Source organism: Heloderma suspectum, chromosome 2 (genome assembly GCF_057233095.1).
Source record: "Heloderma suspectum isolate Gila_16-S chromosome 2, 16-S_ref, whole genome shotgun sequence".
NCBI classification, from domain to species: Eukaryota; Metazoa; Chordata; class Lepidosauria; order Squamata; family Helodermatidae; genus Heloderma; species Heloderma suspectum.
The window spans coordinates 234,002,806-234,025,402 of NC_139459.1; the positions used below are offsets into that span (position 1 = coordinate 234,002,806).

Genomic DNA, 22,597 nt, shown 5'->3' on the forward strand with positions numbered 1-22,597 from the left:
CCTGTCTACTACAACTCTATAGCATCATAGGGGAGCTTAATCTGCTAGGGCAGGGGTGGGGACCCTGTGGCCCCCAGATGTTGCACTCCAACTCCAGCATGGATGAGGACCACAGGTTGACCCAGAGGGCAGCCTTCTTGACGTTGTCAGATGTTTTGCATAATGCTTGGCTGCTAGTGTTATTTCACTACACAGCTCTCTTCTGAACCTGCCATATGTGGGAATCTTGTGAATGCTACAGAGATGTAGCCCTTTTGGTGCTAATTGCAATCTAGAACTCCTGTGTGAGTAGGTTTTTAATGAAACTCTCTTGTAGACAGCTGGTTTGGAGAAGAGCTTACCAGTCTAGGCTCATTTGCACTGCACATGCTGATACCTACCTGGTGCACACAAGTGCTCTTTTCTCAATGATTAGCACTGGCACCCCTACCCACCCCGGTCAAGGCCTGAGACACAGAGTTATTAAGACAGTGTAAATAGTTTATTTTGTGGGGGGTTCTTTTGTTGAAAGTACAGATATTTTGTACAACAGTATTTGTTTTTACATGGGTATGGGCTAGAAAGAACGGAAGCTATATTTTAAGGAGCAGAGAAGGGACACAGGTACATAGTTACACTAAACACATGATTTCAGGAACAGTTGTGGCTCTGAGGAGAGAAATTCTTCCAACCTGGAAAGCAAACACGCACTGTAACCTGCATATTCCTTCTGGACAGGAGTAGCTTGCTGTTTGCTAGTATTTAGTGATCTAGCCGCATATAGTATGGGGCAAGTCAGTATACAAAGATGAAACATGGACCAGTCTACTTCTACCAGGGGATTCCACTGTGCATGTGAGAATCCTAGCAGGGGTACAAAGCTCTACTATGAAGGTCTCAATCAGCACTAAAATGCCCTGTGCTCTTGGCCCCATTCAACTCCTCTGCTTTCAACCGCATATCCTTTCACATACTATTCTACAAGATGGCACAAATGGGAGCCAGATACGCAACTAAAGGTGTCACTAATTTCAATGCAGTGTTGCTGACTTATACCAGCTGGGGAGCTGGACCTAATCCATTTGCGTGGTCCTGGGTTTTAGGATGAGCTTCAGGGACCACCACACAAACAGCAAGAATACTTTATATTTTTTCTAACATGTGGCAGAATTCTTGCTTTGGAACTATGTTGCTTTGGGATTTTCCAGAAAATCTTTTCATAGCCAGTCTCATGCTCCTACTATCCCACAGAGTGAGGCTCTTTTACCCCATGGTTAGTAATCACCCTTTAACAATACTTGTGTAGTTATAATATCTAACATACTTGGTTCCAGACATATTCATAACCGACAGCTAAAAAGAATGTAGTGTACTTGGTCTAACCCTGCCTAAATAAAATGTTAAATCTGTGCTACCCTCCCAGTTCCTTCCATTAATCCATTACCTGCCCAAGCACATCCTTTCTACCCAAGTGCCTCATTACAGTGATTTCTACTGCGAAGTAATTCTAGTCACGCCTAATTTTGGTACCATTCAAGGCATCCTCCTATGATAATAATCCCACTATGTTGGAGGGTGGGGGGACTAACAGCATCCCAGGAATGCAATACTCCAGAGCCTCTGCTGGAGAAAGTCCTAAGCAAGGTTATCTCTCCAACTCCCACAATGATCAGAAGGTTTTCTCTACTAAAGTCCATAATGACATTTTTGAAAACATTTGTAATGCTGAAAAGATCCCTTGTCTTTTCAATGGAAAGAGTTAACAATTTTAGGCAAAGACTGACAGCGTTCTGAGGGCGCTCACAGTAGGTTTTTCGTCTGCTTTGCAACTTGTGTTATTTACAACCACACATAGCAGCAACTTTAATGCTGGAGCAGAGATTTGCTTCCTAAAGAAGTGTGTCTCACTCTTGCCCTACTTGTTGTGCATTAGGCAGGCTCTTGTTTTTGTTAAAGCAGCACAAATACATTTATGCATACATATTTTTTTCCAGAAAAAAATCAAACATTAAAAAACCCTGTTTTTTAGGAACAAACAGTGTGTGTTGGCAAATTCACAGGTGCTGACCAGCAGGTGCCCACCACAGCCACAATCAAGCTTAACCAGGCAGAGCCAGTTTCAGAGCTCACTCTAGAACAGAAAATGTATGTTTATGTAGTGGGCAGTGCCAGTGCTCTCAATTTACCTCCACTACTCTTAAAATGCTGGTATCTGTCTTTGCCATGACTGTTTCTGTGATCAAAACTAAACAAACTAGGGCTTAAGGCAGGGATGGGCAACTCGTGGCCCTCTAGATGTTTTAGCCCACAACTCCCATTAGCCTTAACCAGCATAGCCAATAGTGAAGCATGATGGGAGATGTAGGCCAAAACTCTGGAGGATAACAAGTTGCTCATCCCTGGCTTAAGGAATACAGCCCAATTTCTTTTAGCCTGTGGTTCCCATTCCACTCTGTCCCCTAGAGCATACTGTCTTTTGCATCTTGTACCTTGGGAGTCCTATTTAGTGTAATTAACAGGGTGCCACCCAAACACTATTCACAGTAGTAAGCTCAGCCTCTCCTGCTTCTACAGAAGAGGAAGTTGTGGCACACAAAAGGGGAATAGATGCATTTGAGCTAGAGAAAGACTAGAAGTCAAGTGTCACAGCTGGGAGGAGAACAGAGGAAGCATTCCCAACCCCAGTCTAAGTACAGCACCATATTGTTTCCCCCTTTATAAAGAGGGGAAAGAACTACTATTAAAGTGCAAATTGAACCATGTCAGTAATGATCAAAGATCACAACAGAAGCACCACCTCCAGCGCATCCTGTCCAAGAGAACATGCTGGGGCCAAGCACAGCAAGCTGCTCTAGGATATTGGCTTTACCAGACACCCTGATGGTATAAGAAACTGCAGCTTGCTCTGGAGCTTGGGTGGTCAGACAGATGCCTGATGACCCGGTGCTACTAAGAATACTGAAGGGGCACAGGGCCATTCAGCGAAGGGAGAATGAGGAGGAAAGGTCTGTGCAAAGCCATTTAGGACAGAAACAGCTATGTGCCTGAGAATGCTCTGTATGCACAGGCACATTTCACTCTCTCCCTTACCAGGTTCCTGCCTTTCTGGGTATGATGCTCCACAGCAGCCTTCCCAAACCTGCTGTGCTGGCTGGGAATGATGGGAGTTGCAGTTCAACATATTGGGAGGGCACCAGGTTGGGGAAGGCTGCTCCAGTGCACTGAGTGGGCTACTCAGTATTTGGCACCTTCGTCTGGAAAAGAAATGCAGGGAAGGAGAGCTCACAAGAGTCATGTAAAAATAAATGGACTCATCCTTTGAAATCCATTCACAATACTTTGTGCTAAGAACAATACAAAATCAATGCAAAACAGCAGGGGTAGCAGAAAGGGCTGACAGCTGGCTTGGGATGGCAATCCTATACCTCATGCGGATGTTCAAAGAAGCCAGCCAGACCGGCTGGACTGAAATTTTCTTCTAACATATATACCATGGCAAAAGCTTGCTTTACATTTTGTATGTGGACAGTATGCAGAAATATATTGTTTTAGGAGCCCCAAACACATAATTACTAATTGTGCCAATTATTACAACAAAAACGCAAATCCCTTGGTGGTATTATTAGAATTAATAAAAAAATTCTGGAGGGCAGGGGCATCTCTTAAAAATTGACTATTTTTAAAGAACTGAAGGCCAGATTTGTATGAAAAGTAAATCAGCCTCAGTTCACTGTAGCCACTGAGGTTAATGTTTTCATTAGGTGTAACGTGACCTAATGTCATTCAGTTCACTGGGGTGGATCCCCATCGACTATTTAGCCACACTCAACAGGAAGGAACACAGGCTATGCCAGCTTGAATCACCTGAATACCTTGTACTCTGTCATGGTAACATTAGAATTGCCATCTCTCACCCAGCTCCTTTCTCTGAATACTTTTAATTCTTCCATGGTGCTAAGGAGTCAATTAGGCTTTAACTAGGAATAAATTATTTTTATCGTATGGTTTTATGTTATCTGCCCTGCACTCAAGGAGGACATAAATAAATATTCCCTGATGGGAAGCCGCAGAAGTCAAAATGCTTGTCCCTTATTTTCTTGATGTTGCATGGATCTAGTCTCAGAAATCAGGCATGTCTGGGAGAAAGTTTGAACGTATTGCAGTTTCTGTGGCCTCCAAATATGGGAGACTTGCCAATATAGAAGCAGCAGGGTGAGGGCACTTGGGATTTGTGGCAACTTCTGGTAAAACATATCACACTGTTCCACAGCCATGGTCTTAAACACTGCAATGAAGTGGCAGTAATGTGAATAAGTACTGTAGATTAGTAGAGGTCAGATGCTAACAAATTCCACTTCAGTCAGAGTCATGCCAGAATAAATCTAGAGTAAGGTTTATATGAATTAATGAGTAATGTCTAAGTGTATTTCATATTAAAAACAACAACCCCAAACTCTGACTAAAACAGGCTGAGGAAGCAGTTTGAATCCGATCCTGTCTGATGAACACAGTCTTCTCCCATTTGCTCCAGTGTAAATCTGAAAACACTAAAGTCAATGGGATTACTTCAGATTTAGGAAAAGCAGTGATTCAAAGTCTTCCTAATCTTGGAGGCAGTGAGCATTCGGGTAGCACTACACAAACAAAGATCAACAACAACTGCTAGGAAATATGCACAGACTGGCAAACAGTTTCACAAGCCATCCAACAAGGCAAACGTGTGCCCACTGGTAGCAATAAAATGAAATAGAATTCATCCAACTGATGCGAGCAGAGCAAAGCAACAGTGCAGGCTGAACTCTTGTTTGGACCGCATATTATGCTGTTGATCTCTGGGGGAGACTGAATAATGGCAGAGTAAATGACATAAATTTGGCAATACAGTGCAGCATGTATATATATATAATACGTCTATTAAAATATGTAAAGTTATACCACACTGGAGCCTTTCCCCAGGCTTATTTATATAAATACATATACAATACTTCAGGGCCACCCATGTGGTGGGCTGGGCCAGGTGGGTGCAGGTTTGTTCTCCTGCTTCTGCAAATGCTGGTTTAACTTCAGTAGAGGAGTCCAAGATTTGGGAGTTGAAATGACCCACAACGTTTGCCCTGTTGCGAAGAGGCACGCACAGTAATGTCCGGAAAATCTAAGGAACTCTTCCTTCACTATGGACCAAATAAACTGGAAACCCATGTCAAGGGAAGAATCATGGAGACATATTTCCGAAAGAGATCAATGTGTCTGATACAGAACATTTTAAATTAATAATGTTCTAGTTTTTAAAGATTATGCAAAATCAAATGGTAGTTTGTAACAGCTCAAAGTAAGGAAATAGTGTTTAGTGAAGGATGGAAAGAAAGTGAGTCCATAACAAGACCGGCTTCCCATTCCCGGAAGGCAGAAACACTCTATTCCCAATTCAGAAACTAGTCCATAGAACGCCCTCAGTAATCAAAGTTGTGGCCTAACAAAATTGCTTACCTCTGCAGCAGGGCTGAAGCCCTGCATCCTCAGCTTTGTACATCCCCACCCCCAACCGTTCCATAGATTTTCTGTAAAACCCTCTCCATTTCCTAAACTCAACTGATCTTCATTCCTGAGTTGAACATCATCCTTTGTAACAATGCCTCTATTCAGACATCTTGCAACAATAAATATTTCATAGCAACTCATCCTTGAGATCTCCCCATTTCAAACTGAAAGAAACAGCCCTGAACATCTTTCAAAGCCATTTTTCACACAGCTGTCATGGCCATGTCTTCTTTTCAGTAGGGGCTGAAACCTTGCCTTCCTGTGGGGTAGCACCAGTCCCTACAGAACATGTTACATGAGAGGGGTTTTACTGAACCTTAAACTCAGACCTCATCACTTAAGGGAAAGGGGGCAGACTCAAACTAGCAGGCTTCAACCCTGTACCCTGAAAATTAGGGGAAGGATCATGAATTGCAGTTGCAGAATTCTCTCTGACTGAGAGAAGTCAGACCCATGCCATGTTCGAAGTATTGCTCCATGTGTTCCCCAGCTGGTGATCGACCCATCTGTTGAAAGTAAACCTCTTTGGGCTGAACTGAATAAACACCTACTGAGTTCCAAGAGCGCATCCTGCAATGCAGACACTCAAACAGCATGACAGAGTAATATTTCTAGTTGAGCTGGGGATTACTGCACAGTTTATTTAAAAACTTTTTCAATGAGATCATGCCTGCCTGCCTGCCTGTGGATTAGGGATTCTTTATTCACCCATTGCTATAGGTGGGCTGTGTCAGCAATCTTCATGCCAAGTAAAGGTTAGAAGCTAATCTTGTTGAGAAGCCAAAGTCTCTTCTCTTCCCCCCACCCCCACTTAAAGGAAAAAAAGAGGGCTGTTTCTGCAAGGAGTTGTGTCTTGGAGTAGAGCTACATATTATACAAGAAACATGTTAATATATATGCAGAGGGAGGGGAGGGAAGCATTTGAATGGGATAATCAGTAGGCACACAAAGGGTTAAACAGACTTCTCCCACTGATTCTCCTGTGCAACCTCCACCCCATTAGTGTCAGGTGGCAAACATGGAGCTGGGATCCTCATGTTTGCTTCATGTGTTGTTCCACGATGAGTGTGGGCATTTCCATTTTTTTATCTTGGCAGGATAAGGTGTCAGGGCATCCCAGTATTCCCATCTCTCGACACACTAGCTTTCTTTGCCAGCAAGAAAGCATTCTAATCTTCAGGCACATCTCTGAAAACTTAGCCACTTGTTCTGATCTTGTGAATCATGGACAGAAGAGAAGCTCAAGATAGATTTTACCTGTGTTGCCTAAATTAAATCTGTTTTCTGAGTGTTTTGCCTGCCTGATGCAAACCAGACAATGGGCAAAACTTTGCAAGAACCATCGTCTGAAGAGGTGGCCATAAAGGTGGAGTTAAGGAAGAATATGACCTCAACCCATACAATTCCAGGCCAGGAATTCTGGAGGAACTGCTGTTTACATATGGAGCAAGACAGCACCTAAATGCCCTGTCATGGACGAAGCAGAATGGAATTACAGCTGGAGGCAAAATCAGCCATAGAAGGTACCATGTGGAGCATTTTCCTTACCACAGCACAACTCAAAAAAAATTCTGTGTCTTTACCTACAGAAGCAGTTCTGGCTGCTCCATAAAAGCCCTCAAGATCACTGAAATTAAAGCTTTATGCCAAGTCTCCTCTAAAGGAGAGAGTATGGCAATTATACAGTAGAAATAAATAATATATGCAAGAACAAAAATACAATCCCTCTCTCTCTAGAACCAAATCACCTCTTCAGAAGCACATTCTTCACACACCCCTCCTTGTCCTTTCCCTGGATTGAAAATCACAAAGAGTGTGGAGTCATTCAATTTTCTCCTCTGCATTCAGAACAGGAGTGTATGGGGACACATATAAATAAAGGGAAGACTGACCCTTCTCATCTCTCCAAGCATGGCAAGGAGACAGAGATTAATTGCTACTGGACTGCAATCTTTTGAACCAGTGGACTGGTTGCTTCTGCTGTCCCTTCAAAGTTCTCATGTGTGCAAATCTTTGTGTGTGGGAGGGAAAAAAAAAGTGTGGCAATGGGGTGGGGGATGTGAATGAAATACATGGATTTGGATTTTAACTATCAGTGACGACAGAACTAGAAAAGAGGCAGTGCAGACAACGATCAATAGAGATGGTCCATGTAATGCAGGCCAGCTGTAGAACTCTGTCTGTTCCCCATGTGCCTTCTCATGGGCACGATACTTACTGGGTAGGGGGCTCAGATGCATCTCGTGTGATCTGTCTATGACCCCTGCCCTCTCAGTACAGCATGGCCAGAGGACCAAGTGCCTTCCAGACGGAGCTGGGATGGCAGCAGCATCTCACCTCATTTGCCCAGGGCCTCTGCAAAGATGATCTCACCATTGGGCTCAGTGGCGGAGGCAGGGTCATCTGGATCACTATCTGTGGTGCCATCACTCTCCTTACCAGAGCTCTCAGCACCCCGTAGAAAGTGAGTGTTATGAGGAGAGAGTGGGTACAAGACATCCTGCAGGGCACCCACCACCATGGGGCTGGTCAGCAGTTCCTCATCTGAAGAATGCAGCGAGTCATCATCCACTGCCAGATGACTCACAATATGAATACCATCAAAGCCCATGGAGTCCTCAAAGGGCTTCTGTCCCTTCATCAGCCGGATCTGCAGGAGACAGAGAGATAGCATTAGGGGCAGCCACTTAGCATAATGGGACCCATGTAGTGTTTCTAACATGGATGCAGAGAAAATACCCACAAGTGGACAGATCAGAATTGCTTCTTGTATACCACTGTGTAACACACACTGTAAGCTCCTGCCTACAATGGAAATACTGTGTTCAGCAAGCAAGAGGTAATAAAAACCCTGCCCCATCCTAGTACTTCTTACAAACAACAGACACAGCATCTACCCTGGGTGGAACAGTAGTGAACATTTTTGTGTGCGTACATAAACATCCGCTTCCTCTCCTTGGTCTGGCAAGAGCTCAGGGATGTAAAAGAATACAGAGAAGTAACGATTTCTCTGTTTAGAGTGGTTTGTGACAGGCAGACACAGACACTTTCTAAGGTAGGTCAGAGGGAATCTTGGCATCACACAGATGTGGGGTACTTGAACTCTGCACCTTCCATCACTACCCTAGTTCTTGTCCAGTTAAATCCTTGATCTATGCATCTGACAAAGCTGAGAGTTTGTGCAGCCCCTCTGTGGTGGTGCCCTGGCATAGTTCCACTGACATTTGATGTCTAAAAGCTGGCTTCTGATCTCTGTGAGCTCCTGAGAAAATCAGGAGTTTTGCAAGTCCCAGCCCATTTTGTCTGTTGTCTGGTATGAGGCCCTGTGGAGAAATAAGCAGCTGTGACTGGGTACAGGATGCTAAGAGGGGCTAACAGAGAAGGCATCAGAAGTCTCACAACCCCACCCCTCCATGGGTTTTCCCACTCTTCCTCCCATGAGCTTGGGCTCACCTCTGCCTTAAGTTCATCAATCTGATCCTTGAGTTCACGGATGTACTGGGAGGAATCGGAATTGTTGAGTTGGCCCTGGATCATCCCTTCTTCCCTCTGTTTGTGGAAGAAAGAGGAGAGGCAGTTAGGAAGGGTCATATCCTGGCTGGAGAGGGAAGTGGAGAGGGGCCATAATTTCTTACCAGGGATGCGGAACGTCTGGCTCTCCAAATGTTGCTGGACTACAACTTCCATCAGCCCCTGCTAGCAGAGCCAATGCTGAGGGATGATGAGAGTTGCAGTAGAACATCTGGATGGCCACACTTTCCCCATCCTTCACTTATACCTTTCTCTCAGTGTATGCATTATTTCATGGCCTGAACAAACAACTTCACGAAGAACCAAAGTTATCCACAATATACAAATTTAGTGCAGTCCATTGCCTATCAATGTGGTTGATTGTTTAAATCATTATGTTTAAAGTCCACCCCTTTCCTACACAGAATCCCTATGTGTCAACAAGACTTGAAGTCTTGAGCTTCAGGTCTCTTTTCAAAGATGCTTACAGCTCTGCCAAATGAACTAAAAGAGTAACTTCTGTTTTTGTTTTTTTTAAATCCTTTGCTACAGAAGGGTTAAACCCAAGGCTGTGAATGAGGTACTATAAAAGAATTAGGAATGGCTCCTGGTGGTATTTTGTCAATTTTCTGTTATCTCACTTGTGGAAGGAGGTTGAAAAATGGCTGGAGTGCCCAGAACTGTAACTAACACAGGTTGGCTTTGGTGCTGATTCTCGCATTACATTCATAGGTAGGCAATCAAAGGAAAGGTAAGATGAGAGCAGTGAACTAAAAGTGCTCAGGAGTGCATGCTGAACTCCAATCAAGACTTACAAAACAAAAATAGTAACATGGGGCAGGCCAGAGCTTGTACCTCTCCTAGGACCAGCCAGTGCTGCACTAGGAAGGCCCACCTCAGATTTTAGGACAGGGGTGGGGAACCTCTTTCAGCCCAAGGGATGAATTCCATTTCAGAGACGTTTTCGGAGGCTGCATTCCAGTGGTGGGTGGGGCTGAAAGCAAAAGGGCCAGGACCAAAAATATCAGTCTATTTTAGCTTAAAAGCTCTTACTGCCAAAAACTAAGCCTTAGGAGAGGTGTTTCTACCTTTTAGAATGGGGGAAAAACTGCACAAAAGCCTGGAACCACCAAACGGTTGGCAGCTAGGGGAAAGAGGCATGGGGAATCCCAGAGGACCAGACTTGACCCCAGGAGGGCTGGATTCAGCTCCCGGGCCCAAGGCTCCCCACCCCTGCTTTAGGAACTTTAGCTCTACAGGGAACTCTGTGGGCAATGAATTATGCAAGCAACCTCTAATTCCTCATGGCCCAATTCCTCACTTTTGTGAGTAAGACTGGGGGAGGAATTAGCCATGATTAGAGACATGGCTGCTCCGTGTCTTTTGGTTTCCTCTTCCTTATAATGTAGGACTATGACAGGGCTTGCATCAACATGCTGTGCATTTCCCCATGCACCAATGATCCAAGGCGGGGGTGAGGAGACATGTCACAGCATCACACCATACCTTGTAGTGTAATAAATGTTAAAAGGAAGAACAAAGAGATATGGAACCGTGGCATCTCTGTATCTCTTAGAACATCTAGTTTGGTTCCAAGTTATCATTATTGTGCTCGAGAGAAGTAATTCTGGGATAGGTACGATAATGAAGAGACTATAGAAACCAAATGTCACACAATGCTATAATGCCACTTTTCATATTCAATGTTACTCTGTATTCCATTATGTTACGTATGTTCATAATTTATATCAGAATTCAGAATAATCTCAGAATTTAAATAAACAGAAGAAAAATATATAATCAATTATTATTTAAACAGACATGTTTTTACTGTTATTTTAAGCCCCCAAAGTTCTCAGCTGCAGAGGCAAGGGATACAGCAAGTGCATGCAACAAGAACAAATAGTACTGGGATGCTCCTGGGACAAAATACTGCTTTGGATTCATTCCTAGTTATCTTCCTGAGCGCCTAACCTGAATCTCCAGCTCAGCAATCCTCTGCCGCATCTCTGCCACGGCAGCCATGCTGTCAGCTTCTCGCAGGCGTACAGCCATCACCTCTTCTTTGCTCTGCAACAGAAAACAGAAACCAATGGCAGTGACCCAGCAGAGTGCAAGCAAGGAGACTAGGCAACATGGGGGCCAGAAGAAAAAGCTTGTCACCTGCAGTTCGTTATGGCAGCTGAAGATGTCATGAGGCCCATGCTGAGTCACTAAACTGCCCAGAATTCCCAGGGTCAATCAAAGAGAATGCTACAAGATAGGACAGTGACTAAAGCCAAGGATGTCCAGTGGGCAGGACCTCAGTCTCATCTTCTGAATAAGGCAAATTTGCAAAATGCAGTGCACCAGTACCAGGTAATTCCAGCAAGCCCAAGGGTTGATTGATTGATTGATTGATTGATTGATTGGACAAGAATCACCTTTACAGCTTTGGAAACCTCACAGAATTTCTGCACTGAGCTCCTGCCCTCAAAGCAGCAATCCAGAAAGATTAATTTGTTGCTATATTGGAGAGGACTGGGTAAAACAGAATATCACAGTTGCATGGTATCACACTAGAGGCGCTCATCGTGAAGGGTCCTAATTCAGGTATTGAGGTATGTCAACCAGTTCTGGATGGGGTTGTACTCTCCCTGAAGGAGCAAGTTTGTGGCTTGGGGGTGCTTCTTGACCTGACCCTGCTCCTGGCACCCCAAGTGGAGGCAACGGTGAGAAGTGCCTGTTAGCAACTTCGGCTGATACACCAGCTACACCCCTTCCTGTAATACATGGACCTGGTAACGATGGTGCACTCACTGGTAACCTCTAGGCTTGATTTCTGTAATGCGCTGTACTTGGGGTTGTCTGTATATTTAGTTTGGAAACTTCAACTGGTACAAAATATGGCAGCCAGGTTGGTCTCTGGGACATCTCGTGGAGACCATATTACACCTGTTTTAAAATCTTTACACTGGCTGCCAATTTGTTTCAAAGCAAAATATAAAGTGCTGGTTCTTACCTTTAAAGCCTTACATGGTCTAGGTCCAAGGTACCTTAGGGGGCGCCTTCTCCCCTACGCCCCAGTTTGCCACCTAAGGTCCTCTGAGGGCTCTCTGCTGTGGCTGCCTAATGTGAGACTGGCAGCCACATGCAAGAGGAGCTTTTCCTTTGCCACCCCTCAGTTGTGGAATGACCTGCTGGTTGAAATGCACCTGCTGACCTCTTTGAAGGTTTTTAAGCAAGAATTAAAGACTCTATTATTCCCAGCAGGCCTTCCCTTTTTAGAACTTGTGTTCCTTTTGCTGACTCTTTTATACTGTTTTTAAGCTATGTTGTTTTAATCTGTGTTGTTTTATTGTTGGAATTTTTTCATTAAATTGTTTTTAGTTCAAAGTTGTTTTTAGTTATATGTTGTTTCTATATACTGTCTGTATGCTTTTATGTACTTTGTACTTAAACTTTGCATATTGTATTTTAAAGAGAGCTTCGGCTATGGGGTTGTATAGAAATGTAATAAAAAATAATAATAGATCTCACCTTGCACTCAGATTCGGAATGCTTGCGTTTGGTCTCACTCAGTTGGGTCTGCAGTCCCTTGTTCTGGGCAGTGAGGTACTGTACCTTTTCATGCAGCCCAGCACATTCCTGCTCCATCCGGTTTAGGTGGTTGCTGTGGATCTGATCCTGGAAGACAGGAATGAAGGGAAGCTGATACTCTGGCACTTTCCAGACATGATACACTTATGACAAATGTGTCCGTGTGTACTCCACCCTTACATGGCACACTTTGAGTGTATTCAAACTACAAACACACACTTATCACATCCCCTTCCATACACTTCAAAACTTCACACTTCCACTCAATACAAAATCGTTGTTTGAATGTTAAAGAACAAAAAACTGCTACAACCAGGTTAGGAAAGAACGAAACACACTCATATTGCTGGTGGAAAGAAATCAGGTAAGTCTCTAGCCATAAGAATAGATGGAAAAGAACAATTTTCTCACAGAGTGTGTACAGAATTGCCATAATTGAAACTCTGTAAAAACTAGTTTGATAACAACATGGTTTTATTGTATAACTTGATTTTAGATATTTTTATTCTTTTATATTTTATTCTGTCCTTCACTGTTCACTGCTTGGGAATCTTTTTTAGATATAGAATAGTTTAGCAATTCTGTAAATAAATGAATAATAGACCTCACTGACCTGGGTTTCGAGTTCCACCACCCTCTGGCGCAGCTCCCGGACCTCAGCCTGGGCCTGTGTTTCACGCAGACGGAGGCTCATCAGTTCATCCTGGAGGTCATTCATAGTGTTCTTGCGAGGAGAATCCTTCCATCGCCCACCTGTCCGGCTCAGATGGGCCTACAGTAGGGAAGGCAGAATAATCTCCAAGTTGCAGAACAAGCATATTGTGCTCATGGGCATCAATGCCTGTGTATGGACACAGTTAAATAGAAGACTGTAGCACTGTACAGAAATGGAAAGGGACCAGGTCACCAGAAACAGTAACTTTACTGTGCCAGACTAGAAGTCAATATGCCCAACATCTTGCTTCTGAAGGACTATTTCTGATATTTCACAGAAAATAAAGAGCACAAAGGCAATCATGGAATATTAGACAACTTGCTTATTCCTATCCTCTACTGTTCTAAACTCTGGGTACATCCTGAACACAAGAAAATATCTATTACATCAGTAGTAGCTGCTCTACCACTAAACTACGCCCTTTTCTGTCTCACCAGTAACCACATATTTAATACTATGTTAAAGAATATTAGCAATTTTAGGGTCATGCTAATTGTTCCCTAAGACATTAGACTACTCATATATGTCTAACCAGTTAGACATATGTGTAATCTCATTCTATTAACTTGTTCATTACTGATTTACTGCTGTGTAGTTTACAGAATCAGCCCCTGGAGGCTTGTATAAAAAGGGCTACAATGTATCAGCAGCACAGCTGAGAACAAGAGCGTGGGAATTTACTGACTGGAAGAGGGAAGTTGCTAAGTGGACAATGGTTCCAGTACAGCATACCTGCCAGTTGTCATTGAGCTCCTTCACTTGCTGCTGCAGCTCCCTGAAGGACTTCATAGCCTCAGACTCCCGCACCTTCATAGCCTTCAGTTCTTCTTGCAGACGGGCCACATTGTTTTCATCTGGAAGCAAGCTGTTCTTCTGTAAAGGGAAGCGAGTCAGAGACATGATTTAAGTATTTCGGCCTACTCTGGTGAGCAAACTTCTGAACGCTGTAATTCACCCTGAAGTTCTGTAGCCTGTATATTCACCCTAAGGTGCTTTATCTAAAGAGGTGTATTTGCCTTCTGTAAGTAAACCACAGGCTACAGATTCTCAAGGTGAATATATCCAATTATTTCTGATGAGGGGGGAAAAATCACTCAAAGTTGATCTTTCCCTGTTATCTTCTGGCAGCAAAGATTTATCCTGAATGTGTCTTGACATGATAAAAGCAATATTGACACATATCCTCAAAATACGTTTCATTGTCCATGGGAAAATAATGATGTAACCTCATAGGGCCTCATATTCAAAAAGGAAGACACGTCATAGAAAAGTGACCAGGAAATGTAATCTCATGACTTTTGCTTACTAAAACCAATTGTGTAAATTGACCCCTTTATTACAATCTTCATCTGTGTTAGCAATGCAGAGAAGCCTCTATGGGAGTATCCACTTCTCTTAGGCTTCAACAAGTACAGATTCTAGTTGCCTGGGATACTGTCTTGGCTGCTTCCTAATGCATATGTGTTCACATGCCAGTCCCTTTAGTAGATGTACCTTCTCCATGTCCAGCACTTTGTCCTGCATCTCTTTCAGTGCACTCAGGGTCTCAGACTCCCTCAGGCGTGATTGCTCCAGCTCGGTTTCCAGGTGACTTACAAACTCCTCAGAGAAGCGGGGATTTCCCTGCACAGAATGAGGAACATTGATAAATCAGTACAGTGTAAGTCTCCACTGTTTCTTATTGCAATGAACTAGAACCAAAGTTAGACAAGATCTGGGAGACCCATGAGTGGGCCTCCTACATCTGTACCGGGGAGGTAGCAGAGGCTTGACATTTCTCCTGTGGCCATTGTCACCCCTTCCCCTCAGCTGCTTTGTCATCCTCAGGAAAAAAAGAAATTTGGTGAGGATGATTTTGACCAGAAAATGGGCCACAGGAAAAGGGTTAAGCACTCCTCTTACTGTATCAAACCTGGAGAAGGGGAGAGCCCTGTGCTTGCTGAGCCTGGTGTCAGGAAAGACAACCACTGTCAAAGCAATTAACCTGCACCTCTTTAATCACTCCCTTTGCTGTTTAGTCAGTAATGTCACTCCATTACCTGCTGGTCCTGCAGTTGCCGGATGGTGCTCTGGGCCTTCTGAAAATTCTCCGTTGCTGAGCAGCACTGTTGCTTAACGACTGCCAGCTCCCTCTTGATGATGTAATTCTCTTCAGCTTCCTGGGCACGGGTGACTTGGCCCTGAAAAGTGGAGTGACAAGAAACTATTTTCCTCAAGGAAAGCAGACCTATGTGAGATATCTCTATGACATATATAGGATGGGGGATCAACAGAGGGAGTCTTTGTGTTATGGTGGTGAGCAAATTACAGACCACTGTAATGTAGAACATTCATCAAGTATCCTAATTATTATTCAGGCTCCCCAGAGCATTGCTCTAGTGCCAGGCATACATAGAAAGGATTGTAAAAGTAGGCATCACCGTGGGTTTTGAACCTCTTTCAGTCAAAGGGCTGAATTCCATTTTGGAGAACCTCTCAAGGGCTGCCTTCCATTTGTGGATGGTGGTGAAGGCAAAAGAGGTAGGGCCGAAGACAAAGCTTAGCTTAACACTCTTACTGCCTTAACTAAGCCTTAGGAGAGATATTTCCACCTTTCAGAATGGGGAAAAAACTGAACAAAAGCCAGGAAACCACCAAACGATCAGTGGTCATGGGAAAGGAGGTATGGGCATCTGGGGAACCCCAGTGGGCTGGACTGGGACCCCAGACCTGAGGTTCTGAACCTCTGCTTTACCACCTGCTATTTCCCCCTTTTTTATTTGAAGGTTGACTCAGCAATGATTCAATCTTTCAAAGCTACCTCTGGTAAAGTCCTGCAGAGAACTGTACCACATCACAAGGTATGAAGGGGATTGCTCAACCCCATGTCAAACCCTCCCTGGGTATGCAAAGCTAGCACATCAGAGAGAAGTTTGAGCTACAAGCTGCCTTCTTGATATGTTAGGCTTTGAAAGAGAGTTTGATGTAGAGGCTGTTTTTACAGGAGTGCTCTTTTGCATGCATTTCTGTGTTGGTGCAAACTCATGCAGACTGTAAAATGCTCCTCACTCCACTTCTGTATCACTGCCACCCAAAGTTCACAGCCCCTCCCCAACTTTGCACAAGCCCCACCCACATCTACAAGGTCAATAAGGGACAAAGGTATTACAGAATGAAATTTGAGATTCTGTAGTTCGCTGTTTGGGAGGACTGGGGATAGATAGCTTGGAGGAAGGGCAAGAAACCAAGATTTCTGGGTTCTGTTAGCTCCAGGTCTCTGAGATATATACTTTGTCTTTATTAGTTTAAAAAGGCATTTCATAGAAACTGTGATAGTTATGCCTTCTGTCCACATAAAATGTGAAAATTTAACAACTTCTGATGTATTCGTCTTCACAAAGAACCTCTCAGATAGAGCTTGTCCTCCACCATGTTATGTATAAAAGGAACAGATGTCCAGACGTCCAAAGTAATTTGTACAGTCACAAAGAACCAGTGGCAGAGCAGGGAACTGAGTATGGGCAATCCTGATGATAGAGTAATATGGTACCCAGCCATAAAACTAACCTGGCCTTGGTAGCTATGTGTTTCTGTTACAACTGTGGAAGGGAGACTGCTGTGGTTTGACAATTAAAGGCAGTTGCAAGGCAGAACTCTGGGGTTTAACACCCAATTTAGGAAAAGCATGGATCTAGTGGTTAAAGCAGAGCTGAGCAACTTGCGGCCCTCGAGATGTTTTGGCTTACCACTCCCATCAGCCCTAGCCAGCATAGTCGATGGGGTGGGATGGTGGCACTTGTACACCAAAACGTCTGGAGTGCCACAAGTTGCCCACCCCTGGCTTAAGGGAAGACAGAATCATATGAAGGCTATTTCAAGCTTTGGGAGGGTGGGGGTCTGGAGGGTTAGAAAGCATGCATCTGATCTAGCTCTGAAAGAAAAGGAATGCAACAGATTTCAGGAAAGGTGAAAGGCCTCTCAGGTTTGATTCACAGCTGGGAGCGAAGACCACATGAAGTCTAATCTCTCTGTTCCAGAGAAACTTCAAAACACACACAAGGGTATTGCTGTTCATGTGCAGTTGTTCTCCATGCAGAGAGGGCAATTTTCTTCACACCACCAGAAACATCCCACCACCATCACAGTAAAGTTCACCACAGAATTGCCAAATGGAATACTTTTAGGAGCCATAATTTGTAAAGCAGCATAACTCATTTCATTTTTAAGTACATGGAGATCAGTTCTGAAGACTGGAATGACTGCAATGAATGAGCACAATGAAAGATCTCTGCTGCCAGAACAGCTCGTTTCTTCAGCTTTCTCAGGTACATTTGGTATCCATCAGGTTTTCTCTCTCTCTCTCTCTCTCTCACACACACACATATAATCTGTATCCTTCCCTTTCTCTGAGGAGCTCAGAATACTAGTTTTAGGCTCACAGCCACCTGGTGCGGTAGGTTAGGCTAAGATATTCTTACTTGCCTGTGGACACTGTGTGAGTTTCATAGACACAGGAGGGAATTTGAACCTTTTTCCAATGTCCAAGCCTGCTACTTTAGCCACTGCACTACACTGGCTCTTCTTTTCTGTCCTCTCAATAAAATAATCTGGATTGAGCATGATTCCTCCCCACACCAGTCTTTCCCTGCTGCAAAAGGTCTAAAGGAGGGGTGGGTGGGGCTGGATGACCCCATCACCTGGCCCTTTGTATACCAGATAACATCAGGGGGTGTGTCCACATCCCTTGTATGTTTGCAAGCATACATGTAGATCTGAACCTTTGCAATGGAAGGCTTCTCCTTGCCTTTTTGAGACTCCAAGGTTTGCATCACCTTCTGATTCAGTATATTATTTTAATCTTCCTTGCTGAATCCTCTGTGTCCTGCCTTCACCCATTTGTTGTTGTTCAGTCGTTGTGTCCAACTCTTCGTGACCCCATGGACCATAGCATGCCAGGCCTTCCTGTCCTCTGCTCTCTCCCTGAGTGTGCTCAAGTTCATCTTCATTGCATTGGTGATGGCCTTCACCCATATTGCTTACTAAAAGTTAAACATGCCCTAGGCATGGCCCCTTCAAGGAGCCATTCTGCGAGAAATGGATTCTGCTTAATTTTTTATGTTCCCCACCCCTCTAACCGATACCTATATTAAAATAATTACTGTATCGATCTCCCCTCTGCATCTGATGAGACATCAGGAAATGGACCTACAACTATTGGTTTTACTGAAAACATGAAACCCAAAAACAGGGATAAAAAAGGGGTTAAAAGCCACTGAATTTTAAGACTCTTTTCTCTAAGGAATCCTCACAGAGACATTACACAAGAGATCTTGTATTTCTACCCTTTTCTCAGCCCCCTTCTTGTTGCGGATAGGCTCTCACCTACAAGCTCAGGAAGAACAGGTATATTCTTTCTCATCCCCATCATCTCCCAACTGGCCCATTAGCTAGCTGGAACTCTTTTTCCTCTGCCTACTAGGGTGTATGAAATCTTTCAACCAAGGTTTAGTGAGCACCCAGGTAACCATTCTGAAGCTGTGAACACCTTGCTGAATTGTTTACAAGCCTTCCTTTCCCTCACACACTTTTTCTCATCATTACTCACCTTTCCTTCTGATCTCAAAACCTCCCCCTGTTTTCAGCGATCTTCGGTCTTCTTGCACCCTAAAATCTGCTCTAAACTTCACTACACATATTGGTTCAGGGACCCACTCAATTACAATATCACCACCCTGAGACTCTTTAATTGGATTTCACTCATGTCCATCTCCCCTCTGCTTTTCCTCCTTCCATATTAGGCTATATGCCAGATTACTAGAAAAACCACACAGCACATGTTTACTTTTTTGTGTTTTTTAATGCCACATTTACATATACATCACAACCACAGCCTGCTAACATCAGGGGTGGTTTTCATCTCTGTAAATACCAGTTTTCATTTAAATATACTATTTAACATTATATGCTTTAATTATAATAAACACTGATTTTGATGAGTCAGAATGCCCAGGGGCCAGACATCTAGAGGGAAGTTCTTCCCAGCAGCTAAATTAGGCTGCCAGAAAAACTTGGTGTAGATCGTTGGGAGAGGGAGTCCATGTTCCATGGTTCTGAATGGCATCCTGCCAAGCTTCCTCCCCCACCTGAGTTCTTAATTATTCTCCCTTCAAGGGGGGTGCCTGCTTAAAAACACTCTCCTGGCATTTTTATGCAAATATATGGAAACAGCATGTTCAGAGAAAAGCTAGTGGAAAATTGGCACATTTGCCTGGTGTGGATCTTTTTGAGACTTGCCTGATAAAAGCCCAACAACAGGATTCCTTTCAAGCACTCAACTAAATTGTTTGTACAGGGCAGGCTTCCCTGACTTGGTATCCTCTAGATGTTTTGGGCTTCAACTCCCAGCAGCCCCAGTCAATGGTCAGGAATGCTGGGAGTAATCACCCAAAACATCTGGAGGGCACCAGGTTGGGGAAGGATGGTATAGGGGATTAGCTCAAGTAGGCATAGGTAACCTGAAAGCATCCAGGTGTTTTGTACTACAACTTCCATGCCTTACCATTGGCCATGCTGGCTGGGGCTGATGGAAGTTGTAGTCCAAAGGATCTGGAGGGCACCAGGCTGTCTACCTGGCTTAGAACGTAAAAGAAGGTTTCAGGCTCAGTTCTTTCTTATGTAGTGTGGCATTAAAACTGCAGAGAACAAGCAATCTGTGAAAGAAATCTAAGAGCAGCTCCCCACCCCTTTGAACATATGATACTTTTCTTTAAAAGCTGTGCAGGACAGAGTCTTGGAGAAGGTGGAACGAGGTGCAAAAATTAGTAATTAACCCTGACTGCAACGCTGTGCTGCAATGGTATGCATACATACTTTGGAGTAAAGCTCACTGAAAGTGCAACTTACATCTGAATAAATATAGAGAATTACACTGAGTCTTTTAAAGCAGTGCATTTTATTAAATGCCTATATAGGACTAGAAATCCATTTAAGGTGTAATTCTAAGTATCCTTGCTTAGAAGTAAGGTCCACTGAAACTGATAGATGGGACCTCACAGCTGGCTGCTTGGCTAGTAAATTCAACGGCAACTTGTAGACTCATGTAAACCACTCTTTTAAAAGCCTTATTCACAGCTCCTTTATTCTCTAAACAAGGTGCCTATTCCAAGTGGTGCTTGTAGACTAAATATTTAAAAGATTCAAAACTGAACGTGTAAATTGACACAAGTGTGTCAACCAGCAGACATGGTTACACAGCACTAGGGGCATCTCTACACCAGCCTAAAATCCTGCATGTAAAACAGGATTTAAAACGGAAGATTTCTGCTTCCGTTTTAAATACAAGATCACAACTGACTCCCATTACACACACTTCCTCCCCCCCCGTTAGCTGAGTCTTCCATCATGTAAAGAGCCTGCAAACTTCCGTGAAGGAGCAATCTCAATCGCAGGATAAAAGCCCAGTGTGAAGGAGCCCTAGGACTCACACCACCGAGGAACATGTCCGAGGAACATGCGTAGCAATATCATGCTACTGAAAACCACTTGCTTCTAGGTGGCTTTATATGGATATACATGTTTTTGAAAAATAACTACCCTCAGCTGTGTATTAATATGGATGGTGACACACACATGTAGGAGAGGGGGAAAACAATAACAAAGGTTTCTGCAAACTCCATCCTTAGGACACAAGTCTGTCAGGTGACACTGATGCATTTACTCTACTGGAAATGATACTACAGAATAGAGCCTCCCTGTAATGGCCTTCTATCCATGATGTTCTCCCTCTTACAACTGTCATAAAATACTAGACTGTGTCCAAAACGGGATGCTTTATGGAAAATGCTATTGTGGCCATTTTTGTCATGTCTGATTTGTTATACTTCTTCTGTCTTAATAATAAGATTTGTAGTCCTTTATTTCAAGCTTTTTGGGGATAAACAGTTTTGTATGCGTTTCGGTTTTTGATGCTAATAAAAGAGACCACACTACTCCTGCCCCCACCACTCTCATCCCACATTCAGGGAGCTTGTGGCCCCGTTTAGGCAGCACGAATGGTAGAGTCTCAAGGTGCCATAACAAAGACTTGATTTGTTAAAAAGCCCAACATGTTTCAGCCTATTTTTATTTTAAGGCCTTCTTCAAGAGGCTGTAAAATAATACAATGAAAGACAGCACATTACTAAAATAACATAGAATTTTAGCACAGAAAAATCAAACATTTAAATTATTGCACACTGCAAATAGGACTGTGCATACTTATAAAAATATCTGCAGAAAGTCCTAAAATGATCTTTCCTAAGATTCTCTGGTGACTCGGAAAAGTGTTTAGAAGGCTGTAGTTTTTATTCTGTCAGAGACGTTTTTCAGACATTCCCTCTCTCTCTAACACAGCCCTGTCCAGATATGAGAGGCCTTGAGCTAACTGATGTATCTCAGGAACACCCCAAAAATGTTTCAGGTGCGATTTAAATGCTTTCTTTTCCTATGCTAAAATTCTATTTTATTTTGGTAATGTGTTGTCTTGTCTTATTTTATACCCCCTTGAAAAAGGCCTTAAAATAAAAATAAGCCAAAACGTGTTGGGCTTTCTTACAAATCAAGTATTTGTTCCAGCATCTTGAGACTTCTCTCTTCAGTTTGTGGGTCTATTTTGCATGCTTTCAAACTTTTGCCTCTTTAGGCAGCAATGCTTTATTGGGAGCTTCTCCACAGCCCCTATTTTTCTAACAAGTGACATCATTTAATGTATACATCATGATTTTAAAACAAGCAATAGTACTGAAGCAACAGTCAAGGGAGACTACAAATTCTGACAGATGTGAAAAATGTACACTTGTGGAGGGGGTGTTTCGGAAACATTTCACCTTTTTGTGCCAAAATATTTGTTAGGGAACATTTGCTGAACCGTAATACATTTTATGATTTCCAGTTGCTACAATATGGGAAGAGACCAAGTATAGAAACTTCTCACTCCCTACATGGGGAGGAGGCAGTAATAAAGTGATTACGTAAGAGGACTGGTAAACCAAATTACAGGTACAGAGGTATACACGAACATAACAGAAGACTGCATAAGGGTTCTCAGTAAAGTGTCTGATTAATTTATAGACAAGAGAGCCCATCTCTTGCTTTGTGGACACCTGCATGGATGAAACAATATTCACTGTTATCAGTCTTTATATTTTGCATTCAGTGCCAATACCATTCCCCCACAACCTACATCAGTGCAGCTGGTGCTAGGGGAATATTTTACTGTTCTGCAGTTTCCTCCTATGGCTGCTCCTTTTTAATTTATTC

General features: G+C 43.3%; 1 protein-coding gene across 10 annotated transcripts in view; it reads right to left on the reverse strand.

Annotated features, from left to right (window-relative positions):
* EVI5L (ecotropic viral integration site 5 like) overlaps window positions 1–22,597 on the reverse strand; it is a 69,893-nt gene that overhangs the window by 3,992 nt on the left and 43,304 nt on the right. For 8 of the 10 annotated variants that reach the window (XM_084838517.1, XM_084838512.1, XM_084838506.1 and 5 more), the window contains 8 exons: window positions 15,361–15,501; window positions 14,816–14,944; window positions 14,054–14,194; window positions 13,220–13,378; window positions 12,547–12,693; window positions 11,002–11,097; window positions 8,971–9,066; window positions 465–8,167 (listed from right to left, as the gene is read on the reverse strand). In XM_084838517.1, coding sequence (XP_084694643.1) covers window positions 7,856–8,167; window positions 8,971–9,066; window positions 11,002–11,097; window positions 12,547–12,693; window positions 13,220–13,378; window positions 14,054–14,194; window positions 14,816–14,944; window positions 15,361–15,501 — 1,221 coding nt within the window. In that variant the 3' untranslated portion in view covers window positions 465–7,855. Of the gene's footprint in view, window positions 1–464; window positions 8,168–8,970; window positions 9,067–11,001; window positions 11,098–12,546; window positions 12,694–13,219; window positions 13,379–14,053; window positions 14,195–14,815; window positions 14,945–15,360; window positions 15,502–22,597 lie in introns of those variants that run through there. The other 2 variants (XM_084838511.1, XM_084838509.1) reach the window with 2 other exon arrangements.